Source organism: Aotus nancymaae, unplaced genomic scaffold, assembly GCF_030222135.1.
Source record: "Aotus nancymaae isolate 86718 unplaced genomic scaffold, 86718_ANA_hifiasm-v0.15.2.pri h1tg000014l, whole genome shotgun sequence".
NCBI classification, from domain to species: domain Eukaryota; kingdom Metazoa; phylum Chordata; class Mammalia; order Primates; family Aotidae; genus Aotus; species Aotus nancymaae.
The window spans coordinates 86,244,661-86,267,064 of NW_026988425.1; the positions used below are offsets into that span (position 1 = coordinate 86,244,661).

General features: G+C 35.7%; 1 protein-coding gene across 15 annotated transcripts in view; it reads right to left on the reverse strand.

The window, feature by feature from the left end:
* The window catches only part of ARB2A (ARB2 cotranscriptional regulator A), a 508,497-nt gene that overhangs the window by 450,709 nt on the left and 35,384 nt on the right, over positions 1-22,404 (reverse strand). For 10 of the 15 annotated variants that reach the window (XM_064376141.1, XM_021665393.2, XM_064376139.1 and 7 more), the window contains one exon: positions 16,698-16,821. The exons of 2 other annotated variants lie outside the window; for them this stretch is intronic. In XM_064376141.1, the coding sequence (XP_064232211.1) occupies positions 16,698-16,803 (106 nt within the window). In that variant the 5' untranslated portion in view covers positions 16,804-16,821. Of the gene's footprint in view, positions 1-12,079; positions 12,116-15,944; positions 16,061-16,697; positions 16,822-22,404 lie in introns of those variants that run through there. 3 more of the 15 variants (XM_064376132.1, XM_064376136.1, XM_064376133.1) reach the window with 3 other exon arrangements.

A 22,404-nucleotide genomic window follows, 5' to 3' on the forward strand; every position in this document is an offset into this window, starting at 1 on the left:
GAAAATTATGATCCATAAGCATGAAGAAAATCAATCAATAAACCAAGAAATGATACAGGAATTAGCAGAAAAGACATCTATTTCAATGTGATCTGTATGTAAAAAAAAAAAAAAAAGTTTAATCATTAATATATCAAAGTGAGAATTGGAAGAACTTTAAGTTTCTATATATAAAAAAAAAATTCTATCTAAAATTAAAAAGACTGTTAAATATTCACAGCACATATAATTTTAGAAGATGAGATCAATGAACTTTGAAATCTAACAGCAGAATTATCCAAAATGAAGCAGAGAAAAAATAATAGTTTAAAAATGAAGAAAATCATTGACCAATGTAAAAATGTCAAATTGTCTAATATATTTTAAGTAGGTTCCAAGATGAAATCAATGTTGGGAAGTAACATAGTTCAGATGTTTGTCCCCTCCAAATCTCATGTTGAAATGTGACCTCCAATGTTGGAGGTAGCCCTAGTAGGAGGTGTTTGGGTCATGAGGGCAGATCCCTCATAAATAGCCTGTAATCCCAGCTACTCAGGAGGCTAAGGCAGGAGAATCACTTGAACCCGGGAAGCAGAGGTTGCAGTGAGCCGAGATCACATCACTGCACTCCAGCCTGGGTGACAGAGTGAGGCCCCATCTCAAAAGAAATAAATAAATAAAAGATAAAATCTTAGAAGAAGACAGAGAAAAAAGAAACAAAGATAACAGAAGACTTTTTAGGAGCTATGCAAACAAGAAGACAATGGTGCAACATATTTCAACTAAACAAAAAAAAGTTCATCAACCTGAAATTCTATGCCAACCAAAAGCATCTCAAATAGAATAAATAAAGATTTTTTTTCAGACACAGAAAAGCTGAAAGAATTTATTGCCAACAAGCCTGCACAACACAAAATGGTAAGAAAGTTCTTTGGGTTGAAGCAAATGATACTAGACAGAAATATGTATCCACATAAAGAAATAATATGTACTTCAAAAGAAAATTATATGACTAAATAAAATCATTTATTTCTCATTGTTAAATTTCTTTAATAGGTAACAGTAAAACAGAGGACATCACTACAGACACTGTAGCGATTAAAAGAACAAGAAGGGAATAATAGCAACAACCCTATACACATAAACTATATAAATTAGATGAAATGGTATGAGATCTTAAAAACTACAAACTACTAAAACTCACTATATATAAAATAAACAATATAAATAGTCTTATGACTATTAAAGAAAATAAATTTGTAATTAAAATCTCCCAAACAAATTTTTCAGGACAAGAAAGTTTCACTGGACAAAATATTTAAAAATAAATCAGTACCAATTCTACACAATATATTCCAGTAAATAAAACAGAAGTGAATATTTCCTAAATCATGTTAGAAGATCAGTATTACCCTGATAACAATTCTAGACAAAGACAGTACAAAAAAAGAACACCACAGTTCAATATCTCTAATGAACCTGTATACAAAAATCTTTAACAAAATATTAACAATTCAAAACCAGCAATATATAAAAACAAATATACATCAGAACTAAATAGGGCTTATGACAGAATGGTTCGCGATTCAAAAACTCGACATGTAATCCACTATTTCAATAGCTTATAGAAGAAAAAAAATACATGACCGTATCAATTGATGCCAAAAAAAAAAAAGCATTTGACAAAATTCAACACTCACTCATGATTAAAACCCCCCAGCAAGCATTGAATAAAAGGGACTTCTTTAACTTAATAAAGAGCATTTACCAAAAAAACTTACAGCTAACGTAATACTTAATAGTGAAAGGCAATCTTTCTCCCCCAAGGTCGAAAACAAGAAAGAATATCCATCCTCACTATCCTCATTCAACATAGTACTGAAAGTCCTAGTCAACGCAGGCCACAAAGAGAGATAAAAGGCACACAGATTGGATAGAAACATTATCCAATTTGCAAATGGCATGACCGTCTACAAAGAAGATCCTGAGGAATCCACGAAAAAACCTAGAACAAACAAACAAGTTCAGGAAGATCACAGTATAACATCAACATATAAAACTTAATTGTATCTTCATAAACCATCAATAAACATGTGAAACTGAAATCATAAACATAACACCATTTATAATCATCCCAAAAAATTAAAATACTTATACGTAAATCAAATAACACACATATAGGACTTATATGCTGAGAATTACCAAGTGCTAATGAAAGAAATAAAGGAAGATTTAAATAGATATATCAGGTGCATGGATTAGAAGACTCAATATGGTAGATACCAATTCTCCCCAAATTTATCTAAAAGTTTAAATACAATTCCTATCAAAAATACCGTAAAATTTTTGCAGATACAGACAAGTATATTCTAAAATGTATATATAAAGGCAAATGACCTAGAATAGCTAAACAATTTTCTAAAAGAATAAAGGAGGAAGAATCACTCTGTTCAATGTTAACTTACTATACAGTTACTGTAATTAAGAGACTATGATATTAGTAAACACATAGATCTGGGAAACAAAATAAAGAACTCAAAACGACTGCCCAAATATGCCCAATTCATGGTTTACACGTGTGAAAAATTCAAAGATGAAAAGACAGTCTTCTTCACGAATGTTGCTAGTATAAGAGGATATCAAAATGATAAAAATGAACCTCAACCTGTATCTCACACCTTACATGACATTTAATTCAAAATGAGGGGGAGGTGCTTTAACATGGCTGCCTAGAGGTATTTAGTACTCATCTCATCTACAAAGAGGAGCCAAAATGCAAGTAGGTAATCACACTTCAAACAGATCATCGAAGAGAGAATACTCTAATTTAATAGAAAAGTGACAGGAAACACCCAAAGCAAGTAAGAAAAGGGACAGGAGGCAGCCTGCTTAGCTGAGATCAGCTGGGAGCCTGGAGAGGCTCCCCACTGTGGGAAAAGGATAAGTGAAAAACCAGCTGAAAGACCAGCAGCCTAAATTACCACCACAGACTCCTGCAATCCTAGCCATGCAGGAGTTCCTCAAACCCCATGGGCCCTGAGAATAAAGTAGGAAGATTACTGAATACTGTGTAATGCCATGGTTCTAGAGAAGGAGCTATGCTGAGCCACACACAACTCCTGAGTCCCAAGCAGCTACAGTAATGTGCCATTTTGAGAGCCCAGCTCCTACAGAACTGCCTTCTGTCCCCAGGGACCAACAGCCCCCACATCTCCACATCACTAGACCCCCAATGACGTCACCTGCCTACAGCAACTGCTGCATCTGGTTAATGCCACCTGGGTAAAAATGCAAGCCATTAGCAGCAACCCCATTGCCCCAAGCAGCAAAGCCATGGCACATTTTCACAAGTCCTGAGGATACATTCCCCTAACCATGGCAGCCCCACAGCAGGCTGCTGCCACTGAGGCGAAAGCACGAGCGAAGCATGCAATCCCAGTCATTTATCTACGGCTAGAGCCAATAAAAGAAACTTCACCCTCTCTAGTATAGGGCTGTCGTGCAGCCACTGCTGCCCTTATTTGAGCATTCCACTGCAGAACCTAGAAATAACCCCACCCCTGCCTACCAGAGCCAAGGTCTACATGTACCACAGGTGGAGGAAGAGGACAGGTCCACCTGGCCTGGCACACGCCCTAGCAAAAGCCTAAGCATGCCATCCAGGGGCCAGGGGATTTCCAAGCACCAGTCCAACACCGCTGTCACCTACACACTCCTCCTGGAAGCCTCAGAATAGGCCTATCCAACTGCTGCTACGAACACAGTGGTAAACTTCACACATGTCACCTGTAGGCCTGGGTACTGCCCTGTCTAGCCTGTCATAGCTACCACCAACACAATTATGAACTACTTGGAACTCAAAGGTTAGTCTTACCACTGCTACTAACATAGCCCATACCATACCCACTGTTCAGAGACCCGAGAACCCATCCACTGGCCTGACCCACTGGTGCCAGTATAGGCACACAAATAAAGCCACCTAGACTACCCAACACCAATGCCAGCATACACCTCCCTGGAACCTAAAGATAGACACACTGTGCCTGTGCTACCAACACTACAGCCCAAGGAATAGCCTACCTGGTATCCCTGTCCCCAGCCTCCACTAACAACTGTACTCTAAGCCACTGATACCACTAATGTGGTTTACAGCTGAAGAAATCATACAGAGATAACATGACTGCACAGACTCAGAATCAAAGCCAAAGTACCCTAATCAACCAAAACCATAGATACATTTCAAGAAAAAAATCATCCATTACGATAGAAAATTCAAAAAATTGGAAAAACTGAATGTCACACAAGATACCCAGCTATCAGTGTAAAGATATAAGAAACATTAAAAAAATGACATTTCCAAAGGAGCACAATAACTCTCCAGCAACAGAATTCAATCAAAGAGAAATTTAGAAATTCCCAGAAAAAGAATTTAAAGTATTCATTTTAAAGAAGCTCAGTAAGACACAAGGAAATACAAAAAAGCAATAAAAAGAAATCAGAAAAACAATTCAGGATATGAATGAGAAATTTACCAAAAAGATAGATATAAAAAAAGAACAAATCAGAAATCTTGGAACTGAAGATGTCACTGAATGAAAGAGAAAATGCATTCAAAAGCTTCAATAATAAGCTAGATCGAGCAGAACAATGAATTTCAGAACACAAAAGTCTTTTGAAATAGCCCAATCAGACAAAAATAAAGAAAAACAATAAGCAAGGGCTATGTGATATATGGAACACCATAAAGCTATAAAATACTTGAATTTGTGGTGTCCGAGAAGGCAAAGAGAAAACTAAAGGATTAGAAACCCTATTTAATGAATTAATAACACTTTCAACATCTAGAAAGAGATTTAGTCATCCAGATACAAGCAGCACAGAAATCCCCAAATAAAATGTAAAAATATATTCTCTATCACATATCAGAGTCAAACTGTCAGAAGTCAAAGAAAGAACTCTAAAACAGCACAAGGACAGTATCCAGTCACTTAGAAGATAACTTCTATCAGATTAACAGCACATTTCTCGACAGAATTTTATAAGCCAAGGCAAAATGGGATAATATATTCAAAGTGCTGAAAGAGAAAACTGCCAGCCAAGGACGCTATACACAGAAAAGTTTTCCTTCATAAGTGAAGAAGAAATGAAGTCTTTCCCAGACAAGCAAAAATAGAGAATTAATCACCACTAGACCAGACGTAAGAGAACTGCTTAAGGGAGTCCTAAACCTGGAAGCAAAGAGAAGATATCTAGCATCACGTAAAAGCACAAAAGTATGAAACTCACTGTTAGAGGAAACACACAAATTAGGAAAAGAAAGAACTCAAATGTTACCACTACAGGAAACAACCAAAACACAATGATAAATAATAAGAGAAAAAGAAAAAAACAACAAAAGCTATTAATGCAGTAAGAACTAATAAATAAAATGATAGAAATAAGCCCTCATATATCAACAATAACCTTAAATACAAATGAATTAAACTTTCAATAAAAGACATAGACTTGGTCAGGCATGGTGGCTCACACCTGTAATCCCAGCACTTTGGGAAGCCGAAGTGGGCGGATCACCAGGTCAGGAGTTCAAGACCATCCTGGCCAACATGGTGAAACCCCATCTCTATTAAAAATACAAAAAAAATAGCTGGGTGTGGCAGCGCACACCTGTAGTCCCAGATACTTGGGAGGCTGAGGCAGGAGAACTGCTTGAACCCAGGAGGCAGGGATTGCAGTGAGCCAAGATGGCACCACTGCACTACAGCCGGGGCGACCGTGGTAGAAAAAAAAAAAAAAAGACATAGACTTGCTGAATGGATCTTAAAACATGGCCCAACTATTTGCTGACTACAAAACACAACGTACCTGTGAAGACACATATAAACTGAAAGTAAAGGGATGGAGAAAGACATTCTGGCTGGGCACAGTGGCTCGCACCTGTAATCTCAGCACTCTGCAGGCCTGAGGCAGGCAGATCACTTGAGCTCAGGAGTTTGTGACCAGGCTGGCCAACATGGTAAAACCCCATCTCTACAAAAAATACACAAATTAATCGGGCATGGTGGCATGAGCCTGTAGTCTCAGCTACTCAAGAGGCTGAGGTGGGAGGATTGCTCGAGCCCAGGAGGTAGATTTTGCAGTGAGCTGTGATTGTGCCACTGCACTCCAGCCTGAGTGATATGGTGAGACTCTGTCTCCAAAGAAAGGAAAAAAGACATTCCATGCAAACAAAAACTAAAAGTAAGCAGGAGTAGCTATACTTATATCAGCTAAAGCAGAATTTAAGTCAAAAACAGTTTAAAAAAAAGACAAAGAAGGTCATTATATAATGATAAAAGAATCAATTCAGCAAGAGAATATAACAATTCTAAACAAATATACACTCAACATTAGAGTATCAAGACATATAAAGCAAATACTAGATCTAAAGGGAAAGATAGATTCCAATAAAATAATAGTTGGGGACTTTAACACTCCACTCTCAGCATTAGATAGATTAGCCAGAATATTACCAAAGGAAGATTTAAACTATACATTAGATCAAATGGACCAAACAGACACTTACAGATTTCATCTAAGAGCTGAAGAGTACACATTTTCTTATCAGCACATGAAACATTCTCCAGTTTAGACCATGTGTTAGGTCACAAGACAAGACTCAACAAATTTTGACAAAAAAACAAAAAAGTTGTATCATGTATGAAATCAATAAGGAGAAGATCTTGAGAAAATGTACAAATACGTGGAAACTAAACATGCTTCTGAATGAGCACTGAGTCAAGGAAGATATTATGAAAAAATAAAGAACTATCTTAAAGCAAATGAAAATCAAACACAATATACCAAAACCTGTGCAAAACAGACAAAGCAAGGCTAAAATGAAATGATACAGTGATAAATGACTACATCAAAAAAGTAGAATGATTTCAAATATTCTAAGGATGCATCTCAATGAACAAGAGAAGAACAAACCAAATTTCAAATTAGAAGGAACAAAAAGATAAGAACAGAATTATGTGAAATACAGGTTAAAAAAAAATCCACAAAATAAAAGGTAACTTTTTTGAAAAGATAAACAAATTGATAAACAGCTGGCCAGACTAAGCGCACACACACACACAAACCCAGAAGACAGAGATAAAATCAGTAATAATGACCGGGTGTGGTGGCTCATGCCTATAATCCCAACACTTTGGGAGGGCAAGACGAGTGGATCACTGCAGAGGTTGCAGTGAGCCAAGATCACATCATTGCACTCCGGCCTGGACAACAGAGTGAGACTCCATCTTAAAAAAATAAAAATAAAAATAAAAATAAAAATAAAAATAATATATATATATATATATATATTAGTAATGATAAAGGAAGCATTAAAACTACCACAGTAATACAAAAGGTCATAACAGACTATCATGAACCACTGTACAAGCTGGAAAACTTAGAGGAAGTAAATAAATTCCTGGACAAATACAATCTACCAAGATAGAATCAGAAAGAAATAAAAAAAAAAACTGAATAGACCAGTTGTGAGTAATGAGAACAAATAGTAATAAAAAGTCTCCCAAAAAAGAAAAGTCCAGGACCATATGGCTTTACTACTGAACTCTACCAAACGTTCAAAGCAAAACTAACGCAATTTATCCTCAAACTATTCCAAAAAAAATGAAGAGGAGGGAATTCTCCCTAACTCATTTTACAAGGCTAGAATTACCTTGATATCAAAATCAGACAAGACTGCAACAAAAAAAGAAAACTTAGGATCAATATTCCTGACAAACATAGATGCAAAATTCCTCAACAAAACATTCAACAGCATATCAAAAAGATAATACATCACAATCAAGTAGGACTTACCTAGAAATGCAAGGATAGTTCAACACATGCAAATCAATCAGTGTGATACAGCACATCAATGGAATGAAAAACAAAAACCAAATTATCATCTCAGTAGATGCAGTAAAGCATTTGATAAAATTCAACAACCCTGCCTGATAAAACACTCAACAAACTAGACATTGAAAAAACATACCTCAACATGATAAAGGTCATATGTGACAAACTCACAACAAACATCACAGTGAACAGAGAAAAGCTGAAAGCTTTTCCTCTAAAAACTGAAACAAGACAAGGACACCCACTTTCATCACTCCTATTCAACATAGTACAGAATGTCCTTTTCAGAAAAATCAGTCAAGAGAACAAAATAAAAACACATCCAAATTGGAAAAGAAGTCAAATTGTCCCTTTGCAGATGATGTAATCTTGTATCTAGAAACACCTAAAGACTCCACCAAAAAACTTGTAGATCTTAAAAATTCAATAGAGTTACAGTATATAAAATAAACATAGAAAAATCAGTAGTGTTTCTATATTCCAATAATAAATGAGCTGAGAAAGTAACCAAAAAGGCAAACTCATTTACAACAGCTGTAAGAAAAATACCTAGGAATAAATTAAACCGAAAAGGTGAAAGACCTCTACAAGGAAAACTATAAAGCATTAATAAAACAAACTGAAGAGGACACAAACAAATGGAAAGACATTCCATGCTCATAGATTGGAAGAATTAAATGACCACACTGCCCAAAGCAAATCTACAGATTCGATGCAATCCCCATTAAAATACCAATGACATTCCTCACAAAAACAGAAAAAAAAACCCACGAAATTCATATGGAAACAAGAGCTCAAATAGCCAAAGCAATGTGAGCAAAAGGAACAAAGCTGGAGGTATCATGCTAAAAATAAAAGATATGTAAGGCCAGGTGCACTGGCTCATGCCTGTAATGCCAGCACTTTGGGAGGCCGAGGTGGGGGGATCATTTGAGGTCAGGAGTTCAAGAAAAACCAGCATGGCCAAAATGGTGAAATCCCATCTCTACTAAAAATGCAAAAAAAAAAAAAAAAATTAGCCGGGTGTGGTGGTGGGCGCCTGTAATCTCAGCTACTCAGGAGGCTAAGGCTGGAGAATCGCTTGAACCCAGGAGGCGGAAGTTGCAGTGAGCCGAGATCGAGTCATTGCACTCCAGCATGGGCAACAATAGTGAAACGCCATCTCAAAATAAATAAATGAATAAATGAATGAATGAATGAATTACATGTAAACTAATGGAAAAGAATAGAGAGTAGAGAACCCAGAAATAAATCCACATATTTACAGTCAACGGATTTTCAACAAAGGCACCAAGAATATACATTGGGGAAAGAACACCCTCTTAAGTGATTCTGGAAAAACTAAATATCTATACACAGGAGAATGAAGCTGGAGCCCCAATACTCATCATCTACCAAAATCAACTCAAGATGGATTGAAGACTTAAATGTAAGACCTGAAATGACAAAGCCACTACAATCAAACATAGGGGAAACACTTTAGGACACTGGTCTAGGCAAAGATTTTTATGGTTAAAGCCTTTTGAGAAAACAAAAACAAAAAACAGACAAATGGGATTACATTACACTAAACATCTCTTGCATAGCAAAGAAAACAATCAACAGAATGAAGAGACAAATTATTTAATGTGAGAAAATATTTATAAACTATTAATCCAACAAAGTACTAATAATCCAGAATATACATGGAAATCAAACAATTCAATGGTAAAAAAAAAAAAAAAACAAAAAATAAGCCCATTAAAAACTGGGCAAAGGACATAAACATTTCTAAAAAGAAGGCATACAAATGACCAATAGGTATGTTAAAAAATGCTCAATTTCACTAATCTTCAGGGCAATGCAAATTAAAACCAAAATTAGATATTCTCTCACTTTAAGACAAAAAAATAACAGAAGCTGATGAGGCTGTAGAGAAAACAGAATTCTTATACACTGTTGTTAAGAATGCAAATTTGTACGTTGTTAAGAATGCAAATTTGTACAACCTTCATAGAAAACAGTATGGACATTTCTCAAAATACTACAAATGGAACTACCATACAAGACAGTATTTGTACTACTGGGAATTTATTCACAGAAAAGGAATCAGTATATCTAAAGAATAATTGCATTGCATGTTTATTGCAGCATTATCCACAATAGCAAAGATAAGGAATCAACCTAAGTGTCTATCAATGGATGAATGGAAATGTGATATATATATACACATACATGCATACATAAGAAAGAATAAAATGATGTCATTTGTGGAAACATGGATGGAACTGGAAGTTATTGCGTTAAGTGAAATAAGTTAGGTACAGAAAGACACACAGTGCATGTTCTCACTCGTGAGAGCTAAAAAAGTTGATCTCATGGAGGCAGAGAGTAGAATGGTAGCTATCAGAGAAGTGTGTGGGGTGATGGTGCACAGGAGGAAACAATAAAGAGAGTTTGTTTAACGGCTAGAAACATACAGTTAGAGAGAAGGTATAAGTTCTAACGTTCAATAGTATGTAGGGTGACTAGGGTTAACAACAAAATATTATATATTTCAAGACAGCTAAAACAGAGGAGTTAAAAAGTTCCCAACACATAGAAATCATGAACACTTGGGGAAATGGATAATGAAAATATCCTAACCTGATCATTACACATTCTATGCATATAACAAAATATCACACATATCCCATAAATACATACAAATATATATCAATAAAACAAAAAGAGAATTAAAATACAATCCAAAGACTGGGAATGTTCATTAATCACATATCTTTTTTTTTTTTTTTTTTTTTTGAGACGGAGTTTCGCTCTTGTTACCCAGGCTGGAGTGCAATGGCGCGATCTCGGCTCACCGCAACCTCCGCCTCCTGGGTTCAGGCAATTCTCCTGCCTCAGCCTCCTGAGTAGCTGGGATTACAGGCACACGCCACCATGCCCAGCTAATTTTTTTGTATTTTAGTAGAGACGGGGTTTCACCATGTTGACCAGATGGTCTCGATCTCTTGACCTCGTGATCCACCCGCCTCGGCCTCCCAAAGTGCTGGGATTATAGGCGTGAGCCACCGCGCCCGGCCAATCACATATCTTAAAAAGAAGTTGTATCCAGAATATATGAAGAGCTTTTAAAACTCAACAATAAGAACACACAAAAAAAGGGCAAAATTCTAGACTTTACCAAGAAAGATGTATATATGGCATATAATTCACCATTGGGAAAATGCAAATTAAAGCCACATAGAAATAGAAACCTGTGACAATGAAAAAAAAAGTTAATAAACCTGTCAATATTAATTGTTGATATAGATGCCAAACTAAGAGAACTCTCATACATCGTTGGTGGTAATGAAAAATAATACTGGTACTTTGAAAAGTGGTCTTCTAGTTCTTACAAAGTTAGTGTAGACATACCATATTACCCAGCAGTCCTCCTCCTAGGTATCAACCCAGGACAAAGGAAAATAAATATCCACATAAAAATCTGTTGATGAATGTTTTCAAAGACTATTCATAATCAGCCAACCCTGGAAACAACACAAATGTCTAACATTTGGCAAATGAGTAAATAAAATATGGTTTATTAATTCAATAGAATAAAATTCAGCAATGAAACAGAACCTATTAATATATGTTTAAAAATTAACTGAAAATAGATCATTAATTTAATTGTGAAACAAAACTTTCAGAAGAATGCATAGGAGAAAACCTTCATAAACTAGGACTAGGAAAAAGAGTTCTCTGACATGACACTAAAAACACAGTATATAAACGAAAAGAATTGATGAACAGGACTTTGTCAGACTTAAAAACATTTGCCCTATGAAAAATCTGTTAAGAGGATGAAAGACAAGCTATAGACTGGGAGAAAATACATACAAAGAATATATCCAATAGAGACTTGTATCTAAAAAATATAAAGAACTATCAAAGCTCAATAGTTTTTAAAAATCCATTTAGAAAATGGACAAAAGATATGAATAGGTATTTTACCAGAGGCAAGGTACAAATGGCAAATAAGCACATGAAAAGATGTATGGTCAACATCACTAGTGAGATACATTATATATCTAATAAAATGGCTAAAACTAAAACAGTAATAACACCAAATGCTGAGGAGGATGTAGAGAAAGTGGTTCTTTCATACATGGCTGGTGGGAATGTAAAATGGTACAGCCACACTGGAAAATAGTTTAGTACTAGCTTATAAAGTTAGAAATGCACTTACCATATGACCCAGCAATCACATTCTTGGGCATTTAACCTAGAGATATGAAAACTTATGTTTGCATAAAAACGTATACATGAATAAGCACATTAAGTTTATTTCTAATAATCAAAAGCTGGAGTCAATCCAAATGTCCTACAACAGGGTCAATGGTTAAACAAAATGGCATATCTAGACAATGGAATATCAGCAATAAACATAAATGAACTATTGATATTTACAAAAACTTGGATGGATCTCAAAGGCATTATGCTTATTGAAGAAAGCCAAGCTCAAAAAATTGCATACCTTATGATTCCATTTCTATAACATCTACAAAATGACAAAACTAAAGGGATGGAGAACAGATTTGTGATTGCCAGGAGACAGAGAAGAAGTTGGCGGCTAGGGACATGCCTACAATTGGGTAGCAAAAGGGACTTGCTAGTGGTAGAACACTTCTATATCTTGATTGTTTGTGGTCATGGTTGCACAAGGCAATACATAGGATCAAACTGTACAGAACTCCAAACACACACACACACACACACACACACTGCATGTAAAACCTAATAAAAATTTAATAATGACTGTGTTTTAGTTAACAGTACTGTACCAATATGAATATCTTAGTTTTGATGTACTATTAGCCATAAGATATTACCATTAAGTTATCACAAATAATGATCATAATAACTCAACATAAATGTCCAGAATAATTTTTAATAAAGGCACTATGGCAAAATGCAGGCATTTTTGAACGGGCCTGGGGTTAGAGGGCAGTGGTAAATAAAAACTAAGAGAACTAGAGAACTAGATACAGAACATATTTTCAGAAATCCAGGTAAAAAGGGTCAACAAATCAATAAGAAGCAGTAGATAAACTAAAACCCTATAGAACTGGCAAAGGGAAAAGGTAATATCTTTTAAAAATGCAAGAAATCAGGCTGGGCACGGTGGCTCATGCCTGTAATCCCAGAACTTTGGGAGGCTGAGGCGGGCGGATCACAAGGTCGAGTTTGAGAACAGCCTGGCCAGTATGGTGAAACCCCATCTCTTTAAAAAAAAAAAATTAAAAAGAAATGCAAGAATTCTTTATAAGCGCATCTTCATTGCCATCTCCAAAAGAGACGACATAACTGTCTGGTGCATAGTATGCCTTCCTTTAATGATAACAGTCATCACCATCTTCCTTACCATCTTCATTATTACCATTATTACAGAAAACTAATTCAAACTACTTTCTTCCAGAATGCACTGCTTTAACTCTGATCATCTTGAGTTTTACCTAACATTTTTCTTACCACTAATATAATTTTATGAGATTTTTCTACCATTTATGCCTTATCTGAAGCACTTTTCAATTAGTAAAAAGTTAAATTACCTCCAAGTGTACATCTTGCCATGTAACTCTGAAATCCTCTAATGAATAGGTTAGAGTGATCATTATTAGTTCACTGTATTACATATCATAGCCCAGTTTTGAATCAACTCAAGAATAAAACTGTCTTCCTGTTAAAGGGATAAGGTTTAGAACAAATCAGTTTGCTAAGTTGTTCTAAAATATACTTTACTATGCATTTGCCATTTTATTTTCTAATATTTTCAGTTTACTCCTCCATTAACACTTAACAATACCATTTGTACCCAGCATTATTATTCCTGTAGTACAGATGAAGAGAAAGATTCAGAGAAGTTAACTTGCCCATGGTAAGAAGGAAAACCTTGAGTTTGAATATATATAGTTACAAGAATCAGAAAAGTTAAGCAACTTACTCATGGTAAGAAGGAAAACCTTGAATTTGAATCCAGATAGTTCTATCTCTAGAACCTATCTACTCTTTTAACATCACTGTGCTAACACTAAAATTCAGAAAGTCAATCTGAACTCACATACTGTTTGTAGGAGTATAAACTTGTGAGATCAAATTTTCACATTAAGGCTGAACATGCACAAAATTTATCTAGGTGGAAACCCAGCATGTGTATTTAGATGGAAACTGTGACATATATTCCTTGCCCTCACTTCTAAATCATCCATTATTCTGAGTGTGCTGGTTCATTCCCAGCAGCACACAAACATGTGGTAAAACCTTCTGTAGGGTTGTTACTGCTGTCTCTAATGCCTCTTTCCGTTCTCTACTGAAAGTTCTCCAATCAGGCTTTCATTTCTATTTATTTAAACAGCTCTTTGTCAAGGTTACTAATGACCTCGACATCGTCAAATGCAAAAGTAAATTCTCAGTTCTCATCTAATCTGACCCATCACTAGCATATGACTTTAATTACTGCCATTTAATTTTTTCATTTGGCATTCAGGATCTCTCTCTTGTTCCTGATTCTCAACCTATTTTACTAAAAATTACTTTTCAGCCTCCTTTGCTACTTTCTCCCCAGCTTCCTGACCCTAAAGGTCTCAGTGCCCAGGGCTCAATCTTCAGATCTCTTTTCTAGCAACATCGACACCTCAAGTGATTTCAATTAGGACTAAATATTATCTCTATGTAAATGAATCTGCAAAATTTATCTCTAGCCCAAACTCTCTCCCAAACTCAACATCTTTACTCTGAGTTTAAGTAGCACTTCAATTTAATACGTTTAAAATCTAATTTTTGCTTTCCACCACCACCAAACATTTCTGGCACTTTCTAAATCTAATTAATGGCACTCGTCTTGGGTCTCTTTCAGCCAAAAACCTTCAGAGTTACCTGAGTTTTTCCTCTAACATTCCATGTCCAATAAATCAGCAAAGCATGTCATCCCCTCCTTAAAAACATATCCAGAATCTGTCACATAATGTGTCCATTCTTCATCGTCCCCTTGCTATCAACCTAATCTAAGCCATCACTATCTCACATTTGTAAGAAGACTTGGTCTAGAAAACCTAAAGAAAGCAATCCCCTTAGTCATTTTCCATTTTTGTAGGTTAGGGTTAGTTATACCATTCTCTCAATAGATAATTATCTCTAAAAGCAGGAACAAGGTGACACAAATCAAGCAAAGAAAGTGGTTGCTTTATCCCGTATCTGCTTCAGGCTTTCGTGATAAAATAAAAAAGAAGGTCATATAAGGGATTCTTGAGGCATCTTTATTATCCAGCCCAGCCTGAAACATCAGATTAGGACAGCCAGGGATTCAGAAGAGCAACCATAGTCATGACTGTATGGTACATATTCTGCTAGGGCATCTGTTACAAAGCACATCTGGAAACCCTTGAAGGCCAGACGGACTCTACAATGAAACAAGTCAATGGCAACTTTATTATCTGGTATAGTTAGTGCCATGGTTGGCATATTTGTCCTCTCTAAAATCTAATTTGAAATTTAGGTACCGCCATAACAGCGCTGAGAGGCGAGGACCTTCAAGAGATGATTAGGCTATGGGCTTTGGTCTCTTAGGTGAGAGTACTACAAATATAAAGCGCAAGTTTGGCCCCTTTTGTTTCTTGGCCCATACTCCACAGCATGACACAAGCAGGCCTTTGCCAGATGCTAGCACCTTGATATTGAACTTCCTGGCCTCCAGAACTGTAATTTCTATTCATTTAAAATTACGCAGTCTGTGGTATTCCTACAGCAGCACAAAATGGACTAAGACAGTTGGTATCTCAACATTTAGGAAACCCATAAGAGGTTTTTCCACCATTAAAATAACTGAAAACTTGCACAAGTTACTTAGATAATCTGATTTTGTGCAAGCCACTAGACAGATTGAAATACATGATAATGAAGAAAACGTGGGCAGGGTGTGGTGGCTCACAACTATAATCCCAGCATTTGGGAAGCCAAGGCAGGCAGATCACTTGAGCCTAGCAGTTCAAGATCAGCCGGTGAAACACAGGAAGACCCCATCTTTACAAAAATTAGCTGGGCGTGGTGGCACGCACCTGTAATCCCAACGACTTGGGAGGCTTGAGTGAGAGGACCGCTTGAGCCCCAGAGGTCGAGGCTGCAATGAGCCAAGATCACACCACTGCACTCCAGCCCGGGAAACTGAGTAAGACTGTCAAAAAAAGAAAAGAAAGAGGGAGGGAGGGAGAGAAAGAGGGAGGGAGGAAGAGAGAGACAGAGAGAGAGACAGAGAGAAAAGAGAGCAAGCAAGCTAGCTCACAGTTCAACAACAGATACTTCTTTTAGAAGTCAAATTACTTTAGATAGCAGATTTCTGTTTTAATTCTAGGATTCAAAATTCCCCAACGTCTAAGGCAGATTCCTTCTAAAATGTTAAATGGAAGGCCTCTCATTTAAATATCAGTAATGCCAATGCCACAAAGACAAAATGCAGAAATAGACAGATCATTATCCTAATTCAGTATGATATTTCAACCAGCAAGCATAAGGTAAGGGCACTAGCCTTGATTCAAAAAATGTATTAGTTTTATTATTATATGTATGGCATTGACTAAGAAAAGCATTATGAATTTTTATAGAACCAAAATTACGTAATTCCATGATTTACTTACTAAGTACATAAATCTCAGATGCAGTAATAGTTGCTGTGAGGAATATAAATAATTGCAAATATTTTAGGTACTTATATTCTTATTTTAGATTTGAAATGAATGGAAGGTCACCTAAATATTCCTACACCTTTATTAGGCACAGTGAAAATTTCCTGGAAAAGCAAATTAAGTATATACCTTTCAGTGCTGTAGTCTTTTCTTTTTCATCTGGACCTCCCTGCTGGATTTGTGCCATGTTTATCCAAATTGGCAACAAAATTAAAGAGCTCAAGGAAATAGACATCAATCTTCAGAAGACAGTCTAGAATGAATGAAAGCAATAAATTAAGTTCTACTCAAAACCTACCTACTCCATGAGAACTTCCTTGATCCTCCTAGTGAGGATTAATCTCTCTATCTTAATTTCCCACTGCACTTTGTTGATGCCTACACCATAGTATTTATTATCGTCTGCTTTGCATTAGACTTATTTATGAATTTATCTGAGTCAGCTAATGGCATACAGCCTCAGGAATATAGATATTAAGTTTTCGTTATCTTTCTCTCGTCACCAAACACAATACCTTATACATTATAGTTACCTAATGTTTGCTGAGTTGAATTTAGCCAAACTTACTATTTAGTTTTAGTTACCTATCATCTAATGTTTTTTAAAAATATCTTTGGGTAGTTCCAAAAACTTAAAATTTCTTTCAAAATAAATTGTAAGCATGTGCCATTTACAAGGTCAGAATGTCTTCCTTCTGGAACAAGCAGATAGGAAGGCGCAAATACATAAATCTATAAAGTATCTACAAATTTCCTATAGTGTAATTAAAAATGCAACTTCAAGGGAAAAATTAGCTCTTTTTAAAATGAAACGATGTCATCAATGTCTGGAAGCCATACTCTATAAATGGCACTCCAGTAAACAATCATATTATCAAATCATGATTTATTAAAATCTAATTCAGCTCTACTCTGGCCAAAGGGAAGGCATTAAAACTAAAAATAGATGGCTTTTCCCAGGGTGCCCATGAACAGTAAAGCAAATCACTTCTACAGTTTAAAAGGAAAAAAAGTGCATCATCTACAATATAAAAATTTAAATTTAATCAATTAATCCAAAACTGTTAATGAAATTATATAAAAACTACATTCATGGCAATATAATAAGATTGAATATTCCTCTGAGGAACCCAATTTGATCTGCTATCCATAAGGTAAACTGCAGTTTCCATTCAGAGGTACATTTTGTAATTATCTTTAAAAACAGATCAATTTCCATAATCAGCAAAATGTAACAGAAAATACTTTTTAAAAAACTTGTACCGAAAATAAATATTTTAAAACTATGAATGTTCCAAATGGCCATAACCAATGCTGCCCTTGTGTCAAGTCTAACTGTAGGCGATGTGCTATAAGAGAAAGGACCCTCTGGCTCCACTAAGAGCTAGCCATGAGCCCTTGACAAGTTATTTTACTTCTCTGGGCCTCATTTTCCACATTTGCAAAATGGAAATGATAATCATGTTTCCCTCATAGTGTTACAGCGAGGTTAAATGTAAAACATTTAATATAGTGTCTGATTCATAATTATGTGTACAACATACATGTTAGCTTACTTTTTTAATCGTTGTAAACGAATCACAGCTACATCACTTAATAACACCTCCATGGCAAGTCATATTAAAACTCTTTAATTATTTCTTTTATAAAATGTTGCTTCAGAATTAAATAGTACAGAAGGTATATACAGCCAATCATTCCTATAACTAGCCATTTTACTATTACCCAATGGTGTGAGATATTGTAAAAGGAATACCTAGAATACAAGACTATTTTTCACTGGGAAAGCACTTTCACTTAGCACAGAAGTAGCTCTTATTTTTCTTCTGTGTACAGGTAACTCAAAACTCTATAAATTTTACATAAATAAAATGTGTCTATATCCTTTCAAGAAATGTATCCTAGTATTTAAGGTAGGCAATATGCAAGACTCTGGGAATACAATGGTGAGAAAAACAAGTAAGGTCACTGCCCTCCTATGGGCTTACTTTGTAGCTGCCAAATCAAACAGCCAAGCAGCAACAAAGAAAATATACCAGACCTAGACTGATAATTACAATAATGTTAAAACAAATAAATATGTGCAAGGGCTATGTATTTCCATTCAGGGATTAGTCAAGTCCCATATGATGGTGTACAAATTTCACCAGCAACTTTTTATTACACATCATCTTGTAACAAAAATTAAAGAGGGCCGGGCGCAGTGGCTCACGCCTATAATTCCAGCACTTTGGGAAGCTGAGGCAGGTGGATCACGAGGTCAAGAAATCGAGACCATCATGGTCAATATGGTGAAACCCTGTCTCTACTAAAAATACAAAAATTAGCTGGGCATGGTGGCACATGCCTGTAGTCTCAGCTACTCAGGAGGCTGAGTCAGGAGAATTGCCTGAACCCAGGAAGCAGAGGTTGCGGTGACCGAGATCGCACCATCCCACTCCCACCTGGGTAACAAGAGAGAAACTCCGTCTCAAAAAAAAAAAAGAGAAATGTTCATAATGAGAAATTCCACACAGCACCCTTTGTTAAATATTCCACAACTAAGTTAACTACCTACAGGAGACTTCTTGCATTTTTTACTCTATCCCTTTGCTAACTCACTATTTCTTCCAAATATAAACTATTAGATTATTTTTTATTGGCCCTAAATTGTGATTTCTGAACAGAACAATATATATAATTATTTCATTGTGACTGGTTTACCAAAGGTAAAATTGTAAATAAGTTTTCAGTGCTAAGGTCATTATCAAAATTTGTATTTCAACGAATCACTTTCAAGATTTCAAAGATTAAATAAAAATTAATAATCATTATTTTAATTTTATATGAGACATCCTAAAAACTCACAAAGCAATTTGCTGGAGTAATATCATGTAAGTTCAAAGACTAATGGCCGGGCACAGTGGCTCACATCTGTAATCCCAGCACTTTCGGAGGCCAAGCGGGTGGATCACGAGGTCAGGAGATCGAGACCAGCTTGGCTAACACGGTGAAACCCTGTCTCTATCAAAAAATACAAAACATTAGCCGGGTGTGTTGGCGTGCACCTGTAGTCCCAGCTACTTGGGAAGCTGAGGCAGGAGAATTGCTTGAACCTGGGAGGCAGAGGTTGCAGTGGGCTAAGATCATGCCACTGCACTCCCGCCTGAGGGAGAGAGCGAGACTCTGTCTCAAAAAAAGAAAACTAATTATTACATGTGACCCTAAACCTTTTAGCAGCAGATGCAAAGCAGGTAAGCATGAAGCAAAAGCAATCTGTCTGCTGCTCTCTTAACAAGTGTTACATTTTTACCCTCTTGAGTTATTTTTCCTGGCTGTGGCACAGCTGGTGAAGCTAAATCAAGAACATTATAAATTCTCAATTTAGTTTTCCTAATAAAAATTCAGAGTTATAACCTGCATGACCACAGATAAACACTACTGAAAATGCAGCCAGCAAGCTGTTTGGTACATTTGATATGTATTAATATGTGCACTCGACATAGTTTATTTGGCATTATCTGATGGAGGTTAGGTTACAGAGAATAAAGTGTTGGATGGTTTTTACTGATGTGAATTGGGACACAGTTGACATGTTGTATACTTCATGATAACCATTGCTGTTTAAATATGGTTTCCTAGAAATGGTTACAGTACAAACTAGATTCAAAACATCTCAGTTTGCCATTTGATTCTGTGAACTGCACAAAGCAATTATCATATCTTTTTCCTTTCTATGATTGCAACAGAGAATCTATGTATAAAGCTATAAATAACTTGTCATGTTTAATCTTTATCCAGTCAGCATTTGAAAATACGAAATAGTAGAGTATTTCTTATTTGCCCTGTTTGCTCAAAACGTGGCATATGCACTTATAAAATGTACAGGAAGATAAATAGAAGGCTTATTTTTCTGCATTTGTTTGTTTTTAGGCAGGTATTAAATACGAACTAGGTGATTTTGCAACAGAAGCCCTTTTTGCTTCACATTCTGAATGTATTGATAAAAGTAAAAAATATATCACAGAAAAAGTAAAATTGGGTTAATTTTCTGAGGTTCCCAGGACTGGTTTAGTTCCAGTCTGACCCTAAAGATTCTATGCTCACTAAGTGAGACTCTAGAAATCAAGTTCAAAATAGCCTACTGGCAACTGAAATTACAGTAAATAGAATTGGTACAAGGGATTTATAAGGAAGTAAAAGACCCACCCAAATTATAGTTAAAATAGTCATCAGTTGCTCATCAGCAAAGACTAGTTCATAATAATGTTGTCCAGAATTATTCTGAGGCTACAGTAAAAAATGTTGGTGTGTGGGCACTGGAAAAGAAGCTGAAGAATGAAGAAATCAGGCTGAATAGACACAAGACCAAAGTCCAGGGTAATACGGGCCCCTGGTGTGTAGAAAATGGTGGCTTTTATAATAAATGCAAAATCGTGTTTGGATCAAGTTTTCGGAGCCAAACCTCTTAGATTCCTGAGACTAAGAATACCCAGTTCCAATCCAAGTCTATCTAAAATAATTCCTTAGTTTCCCAAGCAACACGATATAGTAGGTTTGGAATGAGAAATCTAGGTTTTAATTTCAGTTCCTCCACCTAGTAGCTAAGTAAACTTCAGGAAGTTACAAATCCTCTAACCTAAGTAATGGAAAGACTCATGAAAATAAGAGCAGTTACCTTTGCAAGACTATTATGAAGATCACATGAAAAATTGCATATGAAAGCATTTTACAAACTATAAATCCCTTTAAAAATATTAGTAATCCACATAAAATCTGAAATAATTAGATTCCAATTAATTTGTGCTGAAACTCCCAGAAGAATACCAAAATCAATCCAATTCACAGAAATAAGAACCTTTTAATATGCATCACTTGGATATACTCTATGCACAAATAATAAAGTCTCACAATAAATATCTGTTAACTTGGGTTTCCAAGACTATATTGAAAATAATTATAACAGAACGTAATTTTTTGACATAATTAAATACATTTTATTTATCCATTTGATTATATTTATATTCCTTTACAGTCCTTTCAAAATTTATTAAAATGTGTGCCTGAACAAAGATCACAAATGTGGGTACCACCTTCATTTGCCCAAGGAAGAACACTGTTCCAACTATCTCATAAATTTATACATTGGTCAGAAGATGGCCAGTTCTATTCATATTCATTATCTTACTAGGTCATTACCACAACTGGCAGGGGTAGGCAGAGTTGACATACCTGCATTTTACAGAGATAAGGCATTCTGGGCTTTGAAAAGCTAACTAAGCCTTGTTAAGTCATCCCAGATGTTAAGGGGTAGCTGAGATTCTAACTCAGGTATTCTGACTCCTAATTATGAATGAGTTTCTTCTATTCTACCATGTTGATACAAACAACACAACCTCACTAGAAAAATAATTCCCGTTTCTTCATTCTGCAGAAGATTCATACCTACTCTTATGTACTAATTTCTATTATTAGAAAGTATTACAATTTGGAGTCTGGGCAAATTGGATATAGATATCTATAGACTAAAGTCAGTGAAAACTGTCTTAGTATATTTTGTTTGCTATTTAGAATCAAGACTGATCAAAATTACTTATTATCATCTCTCCCAATACTTTGGTAAACCAGGCATCTGAAAAAAAAAGACAAAAGTTAAGAGATATCAAATAAAAATATTTTAAAAGAAATAGTGTTGCACTACTATGTCTTTTAAATAGGTCCCAAAATTGGTAATCATCTGGCTAGCTAGCGCATTGTTTTTTGGCTTGCAAAAAGACAGAAACTCAACAAGGAAAGAATAGAAAACCTTAGAATATCTGTGACAATGTCAAAACTTAAGAAATTAAAGACTAAGATG